Genomic DNA, 21,345 nt, shown 5'->3' with positions numbered 1-21,345 from the left:
GGGTTGGGGCTGAGGTACAGATTTATCACCAGAAGTCAGAATCGTTCTAATTGTAGACTGCAAGTTACAATAGAGTCGCTTGGAACAATTTTTTTGCTGTTTCTTCTGGTTATATTCACAATGCAGAAATAATAATCATCATGGTGTTTAGATGGGTCGCGCCAAATTATAATACTTTTTTTTAGTAAAAGTAGGGTCTATTCTTATTTGCTCATAAACGCAATGAGGAAATACAGCTTCCACATATAAAAATTTGGAGTCCAGGCCTTGCTGTTAGCTGCTAATGGGTTCTCAAAGTAGCCCGAGTATGCTTGTTTTACAAAGTTGGACACACTTGCACGACATTCTTTAATACGTACTCGCCACCAAATGGTACAAAAATGATTGGAATAACTTGCAGATGTTCTTCTTGATGTTAACACCTCGATAAATTTTGGAAATTACTTGTCTGATCCAAATCCAAATGAAAAAAAATCCAAATCGGTCCAGGCGTCTTTGAGTAATCGGGGAACATACATTAAAAAAAAAAAGATAACGAGGAATTCAGAACCTCTTCCTTTTTTTGAAGTCGGTTAAAAATATTTTTTAAATTTTGGTAACAGTTTCCTTTTTTGTGATGCCAGGGAGCTCTAAATATCGATTTTGAACGAAATCGGTCAATTAACAAAGAATTTCAAAATGGCGATGACTTTTTTAAATTTTGGTAACAGTTTCTTATTTTGTGATCCCGGGAGCTCTAAATATCGATTTTGAACGAAATCGGTCAATTAATAAAGAATTTCAAAATGGCGTCGACTTTTTTAAATTCTGGTAACAGTTTCCTTTTTTGTGATCCCAGGGAACTCTAAATATCGATTTTGAACGAAATCGGTCAATTAACAAAGAATTTCAAAATGGCGTCGACTTTTTTAAATTTTGGTAACAGTTTCTTATTTTGTGATCCCAGGGAGCTCTAAATATCGATTTTGAACGAAATCGGTCAATTAACAAAGAATTTCAAAATGGCGTCGACTTTTTTAAATTTTGGTAACAGTTTCCTTTTTTGTGATCCCAGGGAGCTCTAAATATCGATTTTGAACGAAATCGGTCAATCAACAAAGAATTTCAAAATGGCGTCGACTTTTTTAAATTTTGGTAACAGTTTCTTATTTTGTGATCCCAGGGAGCTCTAAATATCGATTTTGAACGAAATCGGTCAATTAACAAAGAATTTCAAAATGGCGTCGACTTTTTTAAATTTTGGTAACAGTTTCCTTTTTTGTGATCCCAGGGAGCTCTAAATATCGATTTTGAACGAAATCGGTCAATCAACAAAGAATTTCAAAATGGCGTCGACTTTTTTAAATTTTGGTAACAGTTTCTTATTTTGTGATCCCAGGGAGCTCTAAATATCGATTTTGAACGAAATCGGTCAATTAACAAAGAATTACAAAATGGTGCCAACTGTTTTAAGTTTTGGTAACAATTTCCTGTTTTGTGATCCTAGGGATCCTCAGATATTGATTTTGAACAAAATCTATGACAGTTCAAGAAAATAGATTTTAAACACTATTTAAATTATTATCATTAACATTAAATTAAATGAAAACACGACGCGCGACGTGTACTGCAGCCCCTGAACTTGAGCACAGGCCGAGCCGGTATAAACCGATTTCTCTCCGTACGCGACGTAGCGCCTGCGCTCACGCACACACGCGCCTCAAGCTTGTAGTAGTGTACCTATCGTAGCGCGCTTGTATGAAGCTTTGACTCTGTTCGCTACTCATGTGGTTATACAACGCAATACCACACTCACAAACACTCGTACAAACATACAGACAAGTATATACTCACACACACTCACACACACACATGGACGCACGCACACGCACTTTTGAACGGTTTGAACGGAACACGGTTTTGAAATTGAAATTGAAAAAAGTGTAAGAATTTGTAAGAAAATATTTAAAAAAGGTATATCAGCCGGTTTTTTATTCCAGCTCTTAATACATGTAAAAACGTCCAATCTGTTAATTTACTTGAGCCTTTACCCTAGTACCTAATGATATCGACCGCCCCATATCAAAACAAAGTAAATGTCATTTTTCCGAAAATCGTTTTATGTCATAAGCCTAACTTTCATAGTATGTCCCGTTGTATTGTAAGGACACCCACATTAAAGTAAAATTAAAAGCTAGTAAGTCGCTTTGACCATTTTAAAACATAGTAAGTCTATGAACTCGCTAGGTTTTTTATAGATTAATGCGCCTTACTAAGTTTTTCAAAGGAATTAGATTAAATAAAATAAATATCACCCATTATCTAAATACCATGTCAAAACAGTAAATACTTAATAATGCATTAAAACTTAAAAGTAAGATAGGAAAAGTCAATGACCTCTACATGTCAACTGTTAAATATGGTTTGCAAGGGAAATACTTTGCATACTTACATAATGTTTTTAGGGTTCCATATCTCAAAAGGAAACACGGGACCCTTATAGGATCACTTTGATGTCTGTCTTTCTGTCCGTCTGTCCGTCTGTCGTGTCTGTCAAGAAAACCGATAGGGTATTTCCCGTTAACCTAGAATTATGGGCAGGTAGATAGGTCTCAACTCTCATAGCCCAAGTAAAGGAATAAATCCGAGAACAAATTTCGTGATTCTAGATCAACGGGAAGTACTGTATAGGTTTTCTTGACGGACGGACGGACAAATGGACAGACAACAAAGTGATCCTTTAAGAGCTGCGTTTTTCATTTTGAGGTACGGAACCCTAAAAAAGAAAATGATGCACATGTAATGAATAAATGTGTAGGCCAGTCTTCACACTAAAATATTTAAACCCCTTTAATTTAAAAACTGTCATAGCCTAGTGGTTAGAACGTCCGCCTCCTAATCGAAGGTCGGGGGTTCGATCCCGGAATCACGCACTACTAACTTTTCAGTTATGTGCGTTTTAAGCAATTTAATATCACTTGCTTTAACGGCGAAGGAAAACATCGTGAGGAAACCTGCATACCTGCAAGTTTTCCATGTTCTCAAAGGTTTGTTCCTAAACTTCTCTTGAATTTAAACCACTTACTAGGTTTTGATCTGAGAAAGAAATTTGACATTAATTGACAAAATTGAGAGACCTAAGCTTGTATAAGAACACAGAAGTGTCATAATTCGTGTTCACTTTGCCTAACGTCTCTCGGAGAGCAGAGAGAGATTTAAACTGTTTCTTATAATCACTGGCCATATTTCAAATGCGAAAGTGTGTTTGTTGGTTTAATATTCAATCACGCTGCAACGGAGCAACCAGTCGACGTGGTTTTTTGCATGGATACATTTAAAGACCTTGAGAGTGACATCTCTCTCCGCATCGTATTCTTTATTATGAAACACGGCCGCCGAAATGGCGTTCCAACCTTTAGGCTCTTCCCATTGCCCGCAGCATGAATCTGAGCTTTCTTATGATGGTTATATTATGTACATATAATATCTCATAAGAAATCTCTAACACACAATCCAGCTAAGTAGGTCCAATTTCAAAAAAAGCTAGCTAGCCGACAAATCTAACTCAGTTAGGCAGCCTTCGGGAACCTTCGAGATGTCTCTCGTCCAAAATTCCTCAATGCTTGAAGACCCGTCTTTGAATAGTGCATGATGTCAGTGATGAAAAATGGATCCGAAATATAGGTCTTTTTTTGTACACAGGAAATGCCTGACGCATACACCTCTGTCATGTGGGGCTTGCACCAAACTTGCACTACTACGAAATCCATTTCGGAACACGGCGCCCGAAACGAGGCGCGCTATCTCCTAAAAAACATAGGTATAATACCTATTTAGAACACTTACTATCTGTCATCATAATCTATGACAACCTCCGAGTATTTACCTGGTAAAACCGTAACTTTAGAATAAATTTTAGTATATAAGCAGGCTTCATTTAGAAATGAAAAAATCCCTATTTTATTTTTCAACGATTATAAACACAACTTTCATTCAAAAATAATAAGCTTAAATTCATTTTAAATAATATTTTGCGACGAAATGACGCGCACAGTCCTTCCGCCATGACAGTCCAGTGGACACTGAATTCCATAGAGCGCCTGCAAGAAAATAAATAGCACAGGAAGTTTTTTGGTTAGTTTTAGATTATTTAAGAAATGAAAAACATTTAGTATAAAACTAACAGTTCAAATTGATTGCTAAACCTAAACATATCATTTTCTGGAGGTTGGCTTCAAAGTATCAAGATGTTAAAGAAAATTTTTACAGAACAAGTTGCGAACAGCAATGTTTTCAACTTGTTTTTTTTATTTATTGGGATAATGTATACTAAATTAAAAGAGGCCCTTATAATCTTCACAAACTGAAGTTTTTAATTGCATGTATTTAATAGCTGTTAATGCTTTAGAAAAATAAACAATTTACTTCAAAGTACAGCATTTTTGCGATTTGTCAAATAGCAATTACCTTAATTTAAAATGGCGCGTAAGAACTCATTTTTTACGCAAGCATAAGGCAAGTTACAATTTTGACATTAGAATAAGGCACAATAAAGAATATTTACTAGTATAAAAAACCAATGGTAAAGGCGAAAGTTTATATGTGTGTGTGTGTATGTTTGTTACTCTTTTACGCAAAAACTGGACGGATTTGGCTGGATTTTTGAATAAAGATAAATTATACCTTGAATTAACACATCATCTACTTATGTTTTATCTTGTAAACATCCATGGTTACTGAGGGATTTTTAAAAGTGAATATCCACGCGGACGCAATCGCCGCTATCATCTAGTATATATGTATAAAAGGAAAAGCTGACTGACTGACTGATCTATCAACGCACAGCTCAAACTACTGGACGGATCGGGCTGAAATGTGGCATGCTATTTGATTTGATTTATTGAAGATTATATCTAGTAGTATCACAGTTTAACGAAAGGGTAGATTATTTTGACGATTCGAAAGCACTTGTAAAAGTTTACTTGAATAAAAATGATTTGATTTGATATGATTTAAATATTACTAGTATAGTGTGTTTCATCGAATAGTACCTATGGCGTTATGTTGGCTCCCCAGTCTGTTGGGTGGTCATTGGCACCTTATTGGCATTAGAAGACGCAGATTTTGTATATTTTCATTTGATTTTCATTTCATTCATTCAGGAAAATCAAATGAAAATAAATAAAATCTGCGTCTTCTTATGCAAATATGGTGCCAATGACTTGGACAGACAGGGGAGCCAACATAACGCCATAGGTACTATTCGATGAAACGCACTATAGTATAGTCTATTATGACGTAAACATCTGCTACGAAAGGAAAAATCCGCATTTATGTTACTAACAACGTATGTCTTATTATTTTCTTGCTAGCAACACACATTTTAAATATTTTCTTGCTAGCAACACAAGTTTTTAATATTTTCTTGCTAGCAACACAAGTTTTTAATATTTTCTTGCTAGCAACACACATTTTAAATATTTTCTTGCTAGCAACACAAGTTTTTAATATTTTCTTGCTAGCAACACACGTTTTTAGTATTTCCTGGCTAGCAACACACGTTAGTTTTCTCGCTACCGACACATGCTTTTAGATATTTTCGCGCTAGCAACACACGTTTTTATAGTTCTCTCGCTGGCGTTACTTTTTCACTAACAACTTTCTTTTGACACTAATAACGTATGTCTTAGTATTTTCTGGTTAGCAACACAGTTTTAAGTATTTTCTCGCTAGCAACACTCGTTTTAGTATATTTCGTCGCTAGCAACACATGGTCTTCTGCATCTCGCCGTGCTTGACGCCGTCGCTCCAGGCCGGCAGCTCCACCTTGCCGGTGTGCGTCGCTTGCTCCTCTGTTGGTGTGCCTGGAACATCATTTTTTAAACTAACAATATTTTATTTAAACACATTTTAACAGTTGGTACAACTTAACCTCATAAAGTCTTGGACTGTATTTTATTTATTTAATTGTAATCAACAGCGTTCACAAAATTATTATTATAATCTTAACATAGGTTTTACATAAGGCCACAAGAGATTACTTAAAATTATAATGAAAAATATTTTAAGAATAAACTAGAAAATATAGAATAGTATGTGTGTGTGTGTGTGTGTGTGGGTGTAGTAATGTAATGTAGTAAAAAAATGATGTGATGTTTTGTATAGTGGTAGTTTATGGGGCAATTCTTTAATAATGAATTCTAGACCTCTAGAGCCTAGGGGTCTAAATTGCATGGAGTTAGATGATTAGATTTTGTTCTAATGTGACAAGTATTTACCTATCGGCAATCTTTCCTCTCCGTCCGTCGAGTCGTACGACCGCAGAGACGACACGAGGCTTGAAGACGACATTTTCAGTAGTTCTGTCGCTGTGTTTAAAAATACTTGGTCTATGCCCTGAAGATAAAAATATGTTTTTAGAACCATGAAAATTGCTGTATATGTTAGAGGTTATATATGCCGGTGTGTTAGAGGTTTACGCGTGTCACTACGCACGTGTCACGTGTACGCAATTGGTGTGAATATGCCTTTAGAGTTATAGAATGCTTAACTTCTTACTAAAACAAATCCTTCAAGGGCGGGGGCATGTTATAGGTATCAAAGGAAAGACGCTTATGAAGTTACCTGGTCATGTAAAGCTGACGTCTCACAGTACGCGGCGCCTATCGACGCGGCGTACTGCGTAGCCTCGCTTTGAGTCACCGCGCGACATTCCTCGAGATCTGATTTGTTGCCAACCAGGGACAGGACCATTGGTTCTGGGACGTTACTGAAAAAAAAACATTTTTTTTTGAAAAACCTCATGCGACATCGCGTAACATGTGAGTGCAGTGTGCCCCGAACTTCAGCACGATGGACATTGTACAGACGACATGGTTTTAAAGGTGCCGGGTTAGTGGCTGGATAAGGAAGGCTGAAGATTGAGTGTTGTGGAGCTCTTTGGAAAAGGCCTTTCAGTAGTGGATGTCTACAGACTGACGTTCTTAAGACTGAAGTCTTATTATGATCAAAAAAATTAGAAAACACGACTGCCCTGCCATATTGACCTTTTTTCAAATTTTTTATAGAAAGTGACTCTTGGGATGACGTAAGATTCTAACGATACATTAAAATCTATTCATGCATTTTGTAAATGGTACAATGTATGGTAAAAAAACATACATAATATTATTGCATACATACATGAACCCTAAGCCATTACACTCCTTTTTTTGGGCTATGATGATGATCTTACCTCTGCAACTCCTTGACCCAGCCTTTGATGGACGCAAAACTGTTTGCGCTGGTGATATCGTATACTAGTAGAGCAGCATTCGCGTTTCTGTAGTACATGGGCGCCATTGATCTGAAGCGCTCTTGGCCCGCCGTGTCCCATACCTTCAAAACAACGATAATATCAAATTAAATTTCTGGTCTGGTCTGGTGGAAGGCTAGCTACCACCCTACCGGCAAAGCCGTGCCGCCAAGATATTTAGCGTTCCAGTACGATGGCATGTAGAAACCAAAGAAGTATGGGTTTAATGTAAACTGCCAGGTTAGCCCGCTTTCATCTTAGACTGCAGCATCACTTACCAGTTACCACCAGGTGAGGTTGCAGTCAAGGGCTAACTTATACCTGAAAATCTTCTTAATTCAAAATCAGTAACCAGGATATTCGTAGTCTTAAGAACCAAAGGGGCCGACACAGCTCAACAATCAGCTGAAGTGGCCAGTGGGTAGGCTATCACTGTCACAGAACCAATGGCCGCTAGGGCAGACGTGCGTAGTGGAGACCGCGTATCAGCAAGCGCAGTGTGGGACGACCTTCAACCCGCTGGATTGACGACCTTGAAAAGGTAGCGGGAGTGGGTGGATGAGGAAAGCGGAGGATCGTGTGTGGTGGCGCGTTCTTGGCAAGGCCTATTAGTCACCAGTGGACGCAAACAGGTTAATTAATTGATTGATGATTGATGGGCCTTATAAGAAAGCTCAGAGTCTCAGCGGGTGATGGAGGGAGACATTGGCGTTTCTCTACCTGATTAAATTAAAAATGAGGAGATCCGTAGAAGAACCAGAGTAACTGAGCTCCAAGCATACCTCTCTCTATCGCCCGCTAAGTGACTCTGAGCTTTCTTATGAGACCATGTCCTGGATCCATTTGTCATGACTGGTAACACACACTGTTCCAAGACTTTGTTCTTCAACCACTGAGGAATTTAAGACAGTTAGACCCACCTGGAGTTTGATCCTGGCGTCGTCCAGGTTAATGTTGCAGGTGAAGAAGGAAGCCCCGATGGTGGGCGAGATGTGTTTGGAGAACATCTTCCCTATGTACCGCACCACCAGGCTGGTGTAGCTATACCCACCTGGAGTTTGATCCTGGCGTCGTCCAGGTTAATGTTGCAGGTGAAGAAGGAAGCCCCGATGGTGGGCGAGATGTGTTTGGAGAACATCTTCCCTATGTACCGCACCACCAGGCTGGTGTAGCTATACCCACCTGGAGTTTGATCCTGGCGTCGTCCAGGTTAATGTTGCAGGTGAAGAAGGAAGCCCCGATGGTGGGCGAGATGTGTTTGGAGAACATCTTCCCTATGTACCGCACCACTAGGCTGGTGTAGCTATACCCACCTGGAGTTTGATCCTGGCGTCGTCCAGGTTAATGTTGCAGGTGAAGAAGGAAGCCCCGATGGTGGGCGAGATGTGTTTGGAGAACATCTTCCCTATGTACCGCACCACCAGGCTGGTGTAGCTATACCCACCTGGAGTTTGATCCTGGCGTCGTCCAGGTTAATGTTGCAGGTGAAGAAGGAAGCTCCGATGGTGGGCGAGATGTGTTTGGAGAACATCTTCCCTATGTACCGCACCACCAGGCTGGTTTTACCTACGCCTGGAAAAAAATGATCGGATTAAAAATTCGGTCAAGTGCGAGTCGGGTACACGAAGGGTTCCGTACCATCGTTTTCGGATTTATTCCTGCACTTGTGCTATAAGACCTATCTATCTGCCTTTCATGATTCTAGGTCAACGGGAAATACCCTATAGGTTTTCTTGACAGACACGACGGACGGACGGACGGACAGACAGACAGACAGACAACAAAGTGATCCTATAAGGGTTCCGTTTTTCCTTTTGGGATACGGAACCCTACAAACCCCAGAAGGTCTAAAGCGCCGGACAAATCGTCGCTTAGGAGCTTCTCATTCCGAGAGGAGACCCGTGTTCAGTAATAGGCTGGTGGTGGGTTGAGTGGGTAGGACTTATGTCGCTTACACATTTCTCCAAATAAAAAATCTACAATTAGTTTACTTTTTAAGCCAAGGAAAATAGATTATACCTACCTAGTTATTTAGAACTATTGGTCTTTATGATTTAACTAGCTGTGCACGCGACTTCGTTCGCGTGGAATAGTGACTTTTCGGGCAGCATGTACGTTAAAAATGTTCGCCGTGATTCTTTAAATTGACATAACTTTTTTATTTATGAACCGATTGACATGAAATAAACTCTAAATGTTAAGTGAAGCTTACTACAATATATTAGTGAAAACCGTATCTAAATCGAATAAGCCGTTTCTGATATTAGAGTGCACAAACACACAGACAAACAGACAAAAAAAAATTAATTACAATTTCGGGTTCGGCATCGATATAATAACAACCCCTGCTACTTTTTTTTATATATTTCCATTGTACAGACACCACGTTTCTACAATTTTATTATATGTATAGATAGATTTTACGCTAGATCGAATAGGCGTAACTATAAATAATTACGATTTAGTAGCTATATAACCTTGAAAATAACTTAGTTAACTGGTTTTAAACGTATGTCTATAATTGTCAAGTTTTTTTTTGAATGAAATGCGTTTATTTTATGTAAGACAACTTGTGTAACTTATCTTATATCAGGACTACCACCGGCTCGGAAAGCAAATCTACTGAGAAGAGTCGGCTAGAACTAAGAAGCTCTTTTTTATTTAGATTCAAATAAAGCCACGATAGCTCGACGGTTGAGGAGCGGACTGACTTCCGAAAGGTCGGCGGTTCAAACCCCACCCGTTGCACTATTGTCGTACCCACTCCTGGCACAAGCTTTACGCTTAATTGGAGGGGAAAGGGGAGTATTAGTCATGATTAGCATGGCTAATATTCTTAAAAAAAACTTTATTGTGAATTTGGGTTAGTTTCAAGATACGCTCTTCTCAGACTTGGGCGCGCTTGGAACCCTCATAGCTTTAGTTTTAAGTTTCGTAATTAATTATCACCACTATATCGTACAAAAACAATTTCGACCATCAAAAAGAGTACAATTGTACCTATTTTGAATAAATGATTTTGACTTTGACTTTGATCTTAATACTATACGATACAAGTTACGCCTTGACTGCAATCTTACCTGGCTCGGCAAGCAGATTCTATTGAGAAGAGTCTGCTAGAACTAAGCTTTTTTTTATTCAGATACAAGTTAGCCTTTCACTGCAATCTCACCTGGTGGTAAGTGATGATGCAGTCTAAGATGGAAGCGGGCTAACCTGGAAGGAGGTATGGCAGTGTTCATTAAACCCCTTTGGTTTCTACACGGCATCGTACCGGAACGCTAAATCGCTTGGCGGCACGGGACTCCACTTCATTGTGATGTAACCACTAATTCACAGTTTTCAGATTTTTCCCTTTACTTGTACTATAAGACCTACCTACCTGACTCATGATTCTAGGTCAACGGCAAGTACCCTATAGGTTTTCTTGACAGACACGACAGACAGACAACAAAGTGATCTTATAAAGGTGCCCACGCACTCGAACTGAACTGCAGCTGAACTGCGCGTCGCGGCAGCGCCCCGCACGATATTCTCCCCAGCCGCGCCGCGCGGCAGTGACGTACGCGCGTCGCGGCTGGAGAGAATATCGTGCGGGGCGCTGCCGCGACGCGCAGTTCAGTTCGAGTGCGTGGGCACCTTAAGGGTTCCTTTTGAGGTAGGGAACCCTAATAAATCATCTGTCATCATAATCAATCATCTTATCAACCAGCTGTATCAATTGTGATGTGATACATCACAATAAAACATTACGAATAGGTATTAAAGCTTATCTTTAAACTGTGTTGTACTGACTACTGACATTTGTGATAAAAATATAGCGTTAAGGCATTTTATTGATAAATAGAGATTTATGATCCTTTTATTAGGATTCCGTACCTCAAAAGGAACAAGTGTAAATTAAAAATTTATAACACCCCCGACAAGTGAAGGTTACAGTAACTAGAAAAGAGCCGATAACTTTCAAACAGCTGAACCGATTTTCTTGGATTATAGCTAAGAACACTCTCGATCAAGCCACCTTTCAAACAAAAAAACTAAATTAAAATCGGTTCATTAGTTTAGGAGCTACGATGCCACAGACAGATACACAGATACACACGTCAAACTTAAAACACTCCTCTTTTTGGGTCGGGGTTAAAAACGGAACTCTTATAGGATCACTTTGTTGTCTGTCTGTCCGTCCGTCCGTCGTGTCTGTCAAGAAAACCTATAGGGTTTGTGGTTACATAATTTAAAAAAAATGTGTTTAAATTTTCAAAGGTTTAAATATGAAAGGATTTACCATTCTAGAACAGATTTTTATTTATTTTTATGCATAACTAGCTGATGCCCGCGACTTCGTTCGCGTGGATGTAAGTTTTTTAAAAATCCCGTGGGAACTCTTTGGTCTTCCGGGATAAAAAGTAGCCTATGTGCTAATCCAGGGTATAATCTATCTCCATTCTAAATTTCAGCCCAATCCGTCCAGTAGTTTTTGCGTGAAGAAGTAACAAACAAACAAACACACATACAAACTTTCGCCTTTATAATATTACTAGCTGATGCCCGCGACTTCGTTCGCGTGGATGTAGTTTTTTAAAAATCCCGTGGGAACTCTTTGATTTTCCGGGATAAAAAGTAGCCTATGTGCTAATCCAGGGTATAATCTATCTCCATTCTAAATTTCAGCCCAATCCGTCCAGTAGTTTTTGCGTGAAGAAGTAACAAACAAACAAACACACATACAAACTTTCGCCTTTATAATATTACTAGCTGATGCCCGCGACTTCGTTCGCGTGGATGTAGTTTTTTAAAAATCCCGTGGGAACTCTTTGATTTTCCGGGATAAAAAGTAGCCTATGTGCTAATCCAGGGTATAATCTATCTCCATTCTAAATTTCAGCCCAATCCGTCCAGTAGTTTTTGCGTGAAGGAGTAACAAACATACACACACACACACATACAAACTTTCGCCTTTATAATATTAGTGTGATAGTGTGATAGTTTTAAATTTATCCTGCATTTAACCTTACAGCTCTTATACTAGTAGTTCATTTAAAAAATGGCTGTAACATACTGACGGATAGACAGTCTCAACCTATAAGGCTTCTTTATTTTATTAAGGAGCCCTAAAAATGCAGGAAATACTTGTAACAATAGCTTGTATTGTATGTACAAGCGTGAATTAGAGCATATAGAACGGTGTAGTGTTTCAACATAGTGAGCGGCCGAGCATGACCCAGTAAATATAGTATGTTTTGTATATTTATTTCATACTTAATGATTAAAATTTAATTATGACTTGTCAAGGTCTAAGGAGATTCTTAAAGCTTTGGTATCTTAGTGATTAAGAGGTTGTCCTTTTAATCAGTTGGTCTGGGGTTCTACAACCATTTTACCTTTTCAGTTATATAATATGTGTATTATAAGCAATTTGATGGCTCAAAAGTATACTGTTCAGTAACATAGTGTCTACATCCATTATTATCTTATTATTTTTAACCTTTGACCCAAAAAGAGGGGTGTTATAAGTTTGACGTGTGTATCTGTGTGTCTGTGTATCTATGTATCTGTATATCTGTCTTTGGCATCGTAACGCCTAAACGAATGAACCAATTTTAATTTGGGTTTTTTTTGTTTGAAATGTGGCTTGTACGAGAGTGTTCTTAGCTATAATCTAAAAAAATTGGTTCAGCCGTTTAAAAGTTATCAGCTCTTTTCTAGTTTTCTTGTAGAAAAGTAGGTTAGATAACCGTTAGGTTCATAATATTATGTCAATTGGCAAATGTCAAGCTGTCAAGATGGACGTTGCCTAGATACATAATTATTTATTTGAAAAGGATGTTTTGGAAAACTCGGATAGTGCTCGGATACTTTGGATCGTAGGCCGCAGAATAGTCCAAGAAAATCGGTTCAGCCGTTTGAAAGTTATCAGGTCTTTTCGGTCTTTTCTCGTTATTGTAACCTTCACTTGTCGGGGGTGTTATAAATTTTTAATTTACACTTGTTATGTTTCCATTTATTTTTTCTGTGTTTGTTAAATCAATGTTATCCTATTCTAAAAATAAAATACTACTTTATCTCATCATTTATTGTAGTAAAATAGGGATATCCTTCTCGAAGAACTCTCTGGTGCAGTGTTAAGTGCTGTGGTCTTATTAATGGGAGGTATCAGGTTTGATTCCGGGCAGAAGTTTATAATTTTTAAATTTATAAAGTAAAAAATAAAGTTTAAAACAGAAGTTAAATTTCTAAATCTCTGGTCTGGTGAGAGGATTTTACTCCTACTAAAAAAACTTGAAATAAAGCAGTAGTGAAAAGACAGATAAGCAAGAAAAGTTCTACAATTGCTGGATAAATTACAAATACCTACAAATAATAAGAAATTTCCTCCGTTTTTTAAATCTTTGTGATTAACAGCCTAAATTAGGTAATAATAAATAATAATATCTAAATATCTAATCTAAATAAATCTATCTTTAATATAATGTATAATAATCTATCTAAATATCTTATGTGAAATCAATTGATACATAATTAAGTAATTTCGCCAATAGACATTGTTATCTAAATAAATAAAAGGAAAAGGTGACTGACTAGCTGATTTATTAACATACAGCTCAAACAACTGGGTGGATCCGGCTAAAATTTGGCAAGCAGTTAGCTATTATGATGTAGATAATAAAAAAGAAAATATTTTTGAAAATTCCATCCCTAAGGGGGTAAAATAGGGGTTCGAAGTTTATGTAGTCCGCGCGGCTGAAGTTGAGGGCATAAGGTAGTTTGTTAATGTCAAGTGGTTCTATTGATATAATTTATTGGTTCTTATTAAGTATCTACTTCAAATAACTGGTTCATATTTCATATTGTGGTTAATTTAACAGCTATTAGGTGAAGACGTTCCACTTTTCATTAAAATGATTTTTAAGTACCCAGCTATAATTATTTACTTTGAAAAAATTATGAAATACCTATCGAAAATATAATTGATCAAATATATTTGGTTTAAGTATATGTAAAGTTATGATATAACTTTCAATTTCGTTTCCTCGTATTGTATGATGATTTCATAACACAAAACTAGTAATTCTAATTACCTACTCATACATACACAAAATATCGAACTGAGATTATTCAAATAATTCTTACCTTGTGAACCCAACACAACTATTTTTGCCTCAACAACTTTCATTTTAAAAACATTCACACTACACTACAACAACAAATATTCAACAGTAAAAGTTTACATTGTTTTCTCGAGTTTTAGTTAATTTTTTAACGAAAAATATTTTTTAAAAATTATTTTGACGTCCATTCACAACAATACAAAAACATTTCTGAAGTAAGCCAGCGGATTTCAAAAGCTTTGGTGATCTAGTGTGATTTCTATCAAATCGAACACATTTTAAATTAGTTGGTTTATCTTATGTCTATGGAAGGTCTATGGTCTATGGTTTGTCGTTTCATGAAATATGATGACATTTGAAACTAGCGCCATCTCTGATACTGGTAAGATACTACGATGCTCGCTTGAAGTTGTTTCATAAAAATTTATACTACTGTAAGTAGATGGCGGCGCTTTAGAAAAAAAAATAACTTAATTTTAAAGACAGTTTAAAATATTTTAATGATGACAAAAGTAAAATAAAAAATTAAAGAACTAAGCTAATTTTAAGGATTACTTTGCGGTATTAGGGCTATATTTCCAACTTTATAGCTCACGTTCTCATCCTCTTTTACACCCCTCTCAAAAGACGATCAAACATGGCGATCATTAAACGTCAATCACTATTAAATGTTGCCATAAACCATAGTTATGTTCCCCACATAAGAGCCATTAATAAGTTTATGTGAATCCATAAAGCGGCTATCAATATTTTATTACAATTAAATCGATAATCAGGTCATTATAACAATTAAATACAAAATGACAAAGATGTACCTAGAAATTATATTAACTTACCATTCAATATCATCGTTAAGTCTTCATGCATTTTATTATTATCAATGCATTTATAAAATATAGCTGATGCCCGCGACTTCGTTCGCGTGGATACAGGTTTTTTAAAAATCCCGTGGGAACTCTTTGATTTTTCGGGATAAAAAGTAGCCTGTGCTAATCCAGGGTATAATCTATCTCCATTCTTTTCAGCGAAATCCGTTCAGTAGTTTTTGCGTGAAGGAGTACCAAACATACACACACATACATACACACAAACTTTCGCCTTTATAATATTAGTGTGTAGACTGTGATTTACTCTTGATTTTTCACTCGGATAGCTTTTTTTTTAATAAAAATAATACAATAAGTATCAAAATTGTAATATAATTTTTACAAACGATAGGTTACCATCAAATCAATACGAACAAGGCGGGAAAGTAATCCAAATGGCCGATTTTCATCCGCTTTGGCTGGGATTCGGGACGCCATTACAATATTTGAGAAAACTGATTTGCAAACTCTTAAATTCGCTTATTATAAACTCTATATCTTGGTAATAGGGTTGGTTTTCGCGTGATGAGCTATTAGAAACAAAATTGCGAATGTAAAAACATCCAGCCACAAGACGTCAAGTTCCAAATCGAAAACATTATACAGATTAAATTGTGAAGGAATTACATGGAGCGGTTGGTATCGAATTTTTCGATATATTTTTATGACGTCAATTTTGACACCATTGTCATACCGTGAATGTCAAAAAATTAACCAATTAAATTAATTAATTAATTTAATTTATTAAAAAAATATTGTCATTAAATTACCGTGAATATTGTCAAAAAAGCTCAGATATAGACAAAGCGATAAGGCACCCAGGTTCTTTTGTTTGAAACCCAGAGCTCCTCATCTGCAGTCGATTATACTAACACTGGATTAACGAGTCTGGAAGGTACCTACTACTGAACCATTATCATCATGATCAATTTGTAGCTGTTGTATTTCCACAGATGGAAGGAACACGAACGAATGAGATCACTATTCCGGGATCTTTTTTTTTTGTGTCGGAAGGGCCCGCGGACGTGGTGGTCGGAGATTTTGTTTAACTTGTAGGGCCTGATTTAGTTTGATACAATATGGTCAAAGCATAGATTGACCATTTTACTGGAGTAAGGTATCACATTATTATAACATGCATCATACAGCTGGTCTGTATGGCCACCGTGTATTTCAGCACCTTAGGACTCAAACGTTACGGTACGACTCAAACCTACCGTTAAGGTAAGTTTTTTGGAACTACCCACTGAGCTTGATTTTCCTACGGAGCTCCTCATTTGTGATTTGATCCAAGCATATTTCTCTCTTCATCATGCTCTGAAACCATTCATCCATGCGTAATACATAACATCTCTACATCGATACCACAGCGAACCCTCACAAAATGTTAGCTCTTTGTACCCCGCAGTACATAGCCACTTTCACAATCACAAAATGCAAATCATTTTTGAAAATTCAGATACAAGTTAGCTCTTTAATCACCTTGTGCTAAGTGATGATGTAGTTTAAGATAAACATCCATAAGCCCATACTCCTTAGGTTTCTACACAGTATTGTAACGGAACGCTAAATCGCTTGGCAGCACGGCTTTGCCGGTAGGGTGTTAATCTAGCCACGGCCGAAGCCTCCCACTAGAAATCTGCCGTGAATCGAACCTAGTTTCTTTTACTGATGAGACCAAAGCACTCACCACTACTCCAGGGAGTTATTCAAACTAACCTAACCACGCGGCAGTTAATACCTCGTATTTAGGTCGTCGGGTAATATCATCTGTAAATAGATACCACAGCCAACCCCCACACAACGTTAGCTCTTTGTACCCTACAGTACATAGCCACTTTCACAATCACAAAATGCGAATCGTTTACATAAAAAAGCAATTCAGCCGGCACATACGCAGTTAGCGAGACCAAATAGCTGTTCATCGTAAATTAACTATTTGGTCGGTCCTGAATCTGATTTTATTTTACTTGCTGGATATTTTTTAAACTACCGATCCTATCCTATAGTATAGAATATTATTGTAAATTGAACAATTGAAAAGAGCAACCGCCGAGTTTCTTGCTGGTTCTTCTCGGTAGGAACGGCATTCCGAACCAGTGGTAAATTATTTGACGATTCAAAAGCACTTGTAAAAGTTTATTTGAATAAAAATCTATTCTATTCTATTCTATTCTATTCTATTCTATTCTATTCTATCTACTTCAAGCTACTCGTACGAAAGGTTTTTGATCAAAGTTTCTAATAAGAACTGCTAAGGTGTGGACTGTGGGAATGGGTATAATAATAGGGAATTAAAATATAAAAATAGGAAATAAAAGTAGGGTATAGGCCAACTGATCCTAATATAACCCTCCGCTATTCGTCCGTCCGTCTATATGCCTCTCAGTGGGGTGTCATGTGTTTAATAAAAACTGCAATACCTCTTCGGTTAGTTCGCTTTCATCTTAGACTGCATCAACACATCACTTACAACCAGGTGAGACTGCAGTCAAGGTTTAATTTGGATCTGAATATCTCCCGCGCAGTTGCTTTAATCCCTATGGAGTTTGGCCACCATGGCCAAAATTTCGTCAGAAGGATTTTATCATTACCTTTTAGTTAAACTAAAGTATACCACTGAGCTATATCTATATTAAAAAAAAGCCCTTGGCTGCAATTTCACCTGGTGGTAAGTGATGATGCAGCCTAAGATAGAAGCGGGATAACCTGGAAGGAGTAAGGCAGTTTTTATTAAACCCATATCACATCGATATTAGCATCCCACAACCCATATTAATGTTATACAATAGTATTATATTTCAATGAAGTATATATACAACAGAAAACGCATAGGTACTCTACCATTCCATTATACTTGAGGCCATTGAATAATAAATTAATCGTCCAAGACTGAGCAACTAAGGAATCGCTGTAATTTCGGTAAAAGCCTGCGAAAATCGCGCAAAGTGGTCGTAACAATAAAGTGGCAATAAATTGTGTACAGCGCCATCTGTTAGATGGGTAGTCATGTTGAATTCATGGGAATTGCTAATAGGTGGCGTTAGTGGTGATTTAATTCTGGAAAATTACAATTTTGCTTTTCTTTTGTCTTTAGTTTAACTACGGTTTAACCAACTTCAACGAAAAAAGCGGCGATAGCGTAGCAGTTGAAGATTGCGATAGGTGGTTTGATACCAGGCAAGCACCTCTAATTTTTAGGGTTAACGGAACCCTTATAGGATCACTTTGTTGTCTGTCTGTCCGTCGTGTCTGTCAAGAAACCTATAGGGTACTTCCCGTTGACCTAGAATCATGAAATTTGGCAGGTAGGTAGGTATTATAGCACAAGTACAGGAATAAATCTGAAAACCGCGAATTTGTGGTTACATCATTAAAAAAAATTAAAATGTGTTTGAATTTTCAAAGTAAAATAACTATACCAAGTGGGTTATCATATGAAAGGGCTTTACATGTACATTCTAAAACAGATTTTTATTTATTTTTATGTTTATCAGTTTTTGATTTATCGTGCAAAATGTTGGAAAAAATACCCGGAACCCTCAGTGCGCGAGTCTGACTCACACTTGGCCCGTTTTTCAGAATTATGAGCGTTGGTTTCAAACAAGCATGTTTCAAGCAATTAAAATATCATTTGTTGCAACGGTGAAAGAAAACATCGTGAGAATTTTCGAGCAACCTGAGAGTTTTCCATAATACCTACTCTTCATGGTGCGAAAAGTCTGGAATTCTGCACTTGGCCATAAACCCTATATATTATTCTGAGAGGAGACACGAGTTCAGTAGTTAGCCGGCAACGATGGGTTGATCATGACATCCATACTAATCCATACTAATTTTATAAATGTGAAACTGTGTCTGTCTGTCTGTCTGCTACGCTTTCACGGCTCAACCGCTGAACCGATTTTAATGTTTGGTACAGACTTAGGATACATTCCGGGGAAGGACATAGGCTACTTTTTATCCCGAAAAAACAAACAGTTTCCGCGGGATTCTTAAATACTCATCCGCTTGATCGATTTGTATGAGGTACCGAGGTAGCTTGCGTCCCTGTTATTGCCATAAGCAACTTTTTATTCCGGAATATCAAACAGTTCCCACGGGATCTTTAAAAACCTAAATCCAAGCGGACGAAGTAGCGGGCATCCTCTAGTATTATACATAAATGCAAAATTCTGTCTGTCTGTATGCTTTCACGGCCCAACCGCTGAACTGATTTTAATGAAATTTGGTATAGACTTGGGATACTTCCCGGGGAAGGATGTAGGCTACTTTTTATCCCGGAAAATCAAAGAGTTCCCACGGGATTTTTCAAAAACATACATCCACGCGAACGAAGTCGCGGGCATCAGCTAGTGATGAATATTCTTAGAATAGCTACTATAATATTATTATTATGTAGGATTGTATACACACACAAACTCGTAAGTAATGTGTGTTGCGGTATGCCATATACTCCTTGCTTTGTCTGTTGTTGTGCTGATTGTCGCACTCACGCGGGCGACGGTATACTGGCAACATTGGACTAAAGCATAGTGAAGATACTCCTTTATTATTCCAATGAGGAACTTTCAAGCGAACTTTCCAGTTTCATAAAATTATTATACCTAGATGTGATTAGTGTAGATTATCGTTTTTATTTCTTCATCCAGGTGTCTAACCAGATCTTCAAATACAAGGGTATTCGGAATCCAAAGTAGTAGGTACAGTTCGATGTAAAGAAGAAAGAAATAAAAACAAAAACTGGCGGATGGCAAACCAAATATGACCATAGCCTTGCCGGTAGGGTGGTAACTAGCCACGGCCGAAGCCTCCTGATTTAGAAAGTATAAAATTCCAAACCCCTGCCGGGAATCGAACCCGGCACCTCCCACTAAGAAGACCACAGCACTTAGATACTACCAGCGCCAGGGAGGTCGTCAAAATAAATGTGCAATTCGTCAATGAGGTGTGGAAAAGAAGAAACACGTTATAGTACTGTCGGTGATGGCTGGGAATTTCGGCTATGAAAATAAACTAAATCAAATTTGGATCACCCGTTTAGGAGCTACGATGTCACATACAGATATACAGACTCACATATATACCGACACACAGTTACACCGAAGCAATATTTAGCTGTACCCTTTTTGTCTTTGTAACATCTCCACTGTTTACCCATATTCGCAATAAAGAAATTTGATTTGATTTGAAACTTTTTTTTTTCTCTTGTCTGGCTTTACACTGATTAGCCAATGTCAAGTTTGTAGTTATTTACAAATGGAAACTATATGTATAAGTATGGACTTCGTCTGTGCCGGCGCCCGCCAACATACACGCGGCGCGCCTTTAGAGCGCTTCCCAGTCAGTTCCACCACCAATAAACACCAGCAGAACACAAAATCCGGCCACTTCTCACAAAAAAACACTCCAAAAAAGCGCCGCACGCGCGCCAGTAAACGCCACCATAGACGAAGTCCGATTTGAAACTTACAATAACCCTCTTTTTGGGTCGTGGGTCAAAAATAAAACGTTTTCAAAAACAATAGAGCCATGTCCATACAAAGCTCGTCGCACCACAAACGAGCAATCAGCCAGCGATCGCCAACACGACAATACCCCCGCTCCCGCTTCCAAATTCAATTTGCACCAATCAACGGGCGCCGTCTTCCCGCCTTCTGCGCTGTTAGCGCGGACGTGAGCGTTCCTTTTTTAAATTACATCTTTATTCTTTTTAAATTGTTCGCTTTGTTTGTTTTAGCTTCTTTTTTTTTTGGTTGTTTTTGTAATTCGGAGCGGACCGTATTTTTATTTTTTTAAGGATACGAATTAGGAAAGTCACCTTCGTCAGATTTTTACTTGGAAATATGTAAAAGAACGGTTTTAGGTATATACCTAAGTATTTACATAAGTCCATGATTTAACTTATTATTATATTATATACTGGAATTATATATTGTTAGTACTTGAGTGTTTACAGTAAGCAGATACAATTAGTTGCATGGCGAATTACCTTTGCCTTTTTTTGTGTAAAAGTAGAAAGCTTATTTTTTTTTTACGTATAATGAATACTAGAAGACATAAAAAGAATCAAATTAAGGAAGTTTTTATTGTTAAC

At 37.5% G+C, this 21,345-nt stretch overlaps 1 protein-coding gene across 2 annotated transcripts; it reads right to left on the bottom strand.

Annotated features, from left to right (window-relative positions):
- Positions 1-5,696: 5,696 nt before the first annotated feature.
- On the bottom strand, positions 5,697-14,605 carry LOC123879072 (ras-related protein RHN1). 2 transcript variants are annotated; one of them, XM_045926580.1, is made up of 6 exons: positions 14,405-14,605; positions 8,718-8,845; positions 7,214-7,356; positions 6,604-6,748; positions 6,258-6,375; positions 5,697-5,843 (listed from the first exon to the last, which is right to left on the bottom strand). In XM_045926580.1, exons 1-6 carry the CDS (start codon positions 14,445-14,447, stop codon positions 5,740-5,742), a joined length of 681 nt encoding a protein of 226 aa, XP_045782536.1. In that variant the 5' UTR covers positions 14,448-14,605; the 3' UTR covers positions 5,697-5,739. The 2 variants fall into 2 exon arrangements, with proteins under 2 accessions (XP_045782536.1, XP_045782537.1); XM_045926581.1 differs by lacking the exons at positions 8,718-8,845; positions 14,405-14,605 and adding an exon at positions 8,194-8,552.
- Between the last annotated feature and the right edge of the window lie 6,740 nt (positions 14,606-21,345).

Source organism: Maniola jurtina, chromosome 27, assembly GCF_905333055.1.
Source record: "Maniola jurtina chromosome 27, ilManJurt1.1, whole genome shotgun sequence".
Taxonomy (NCBI): domain Eukaryota; kingdom Metazoa; phylum Arthropoda; class Insecta; order Lepidoptera; family Nymphalidae; genus Maniola; species Maniola jurtina.
The sequence above is the reverse complement of the archived record's forward strand: the minus strand, read 5'-3'. Positions and strand labels throughout refer to the sequence as shown.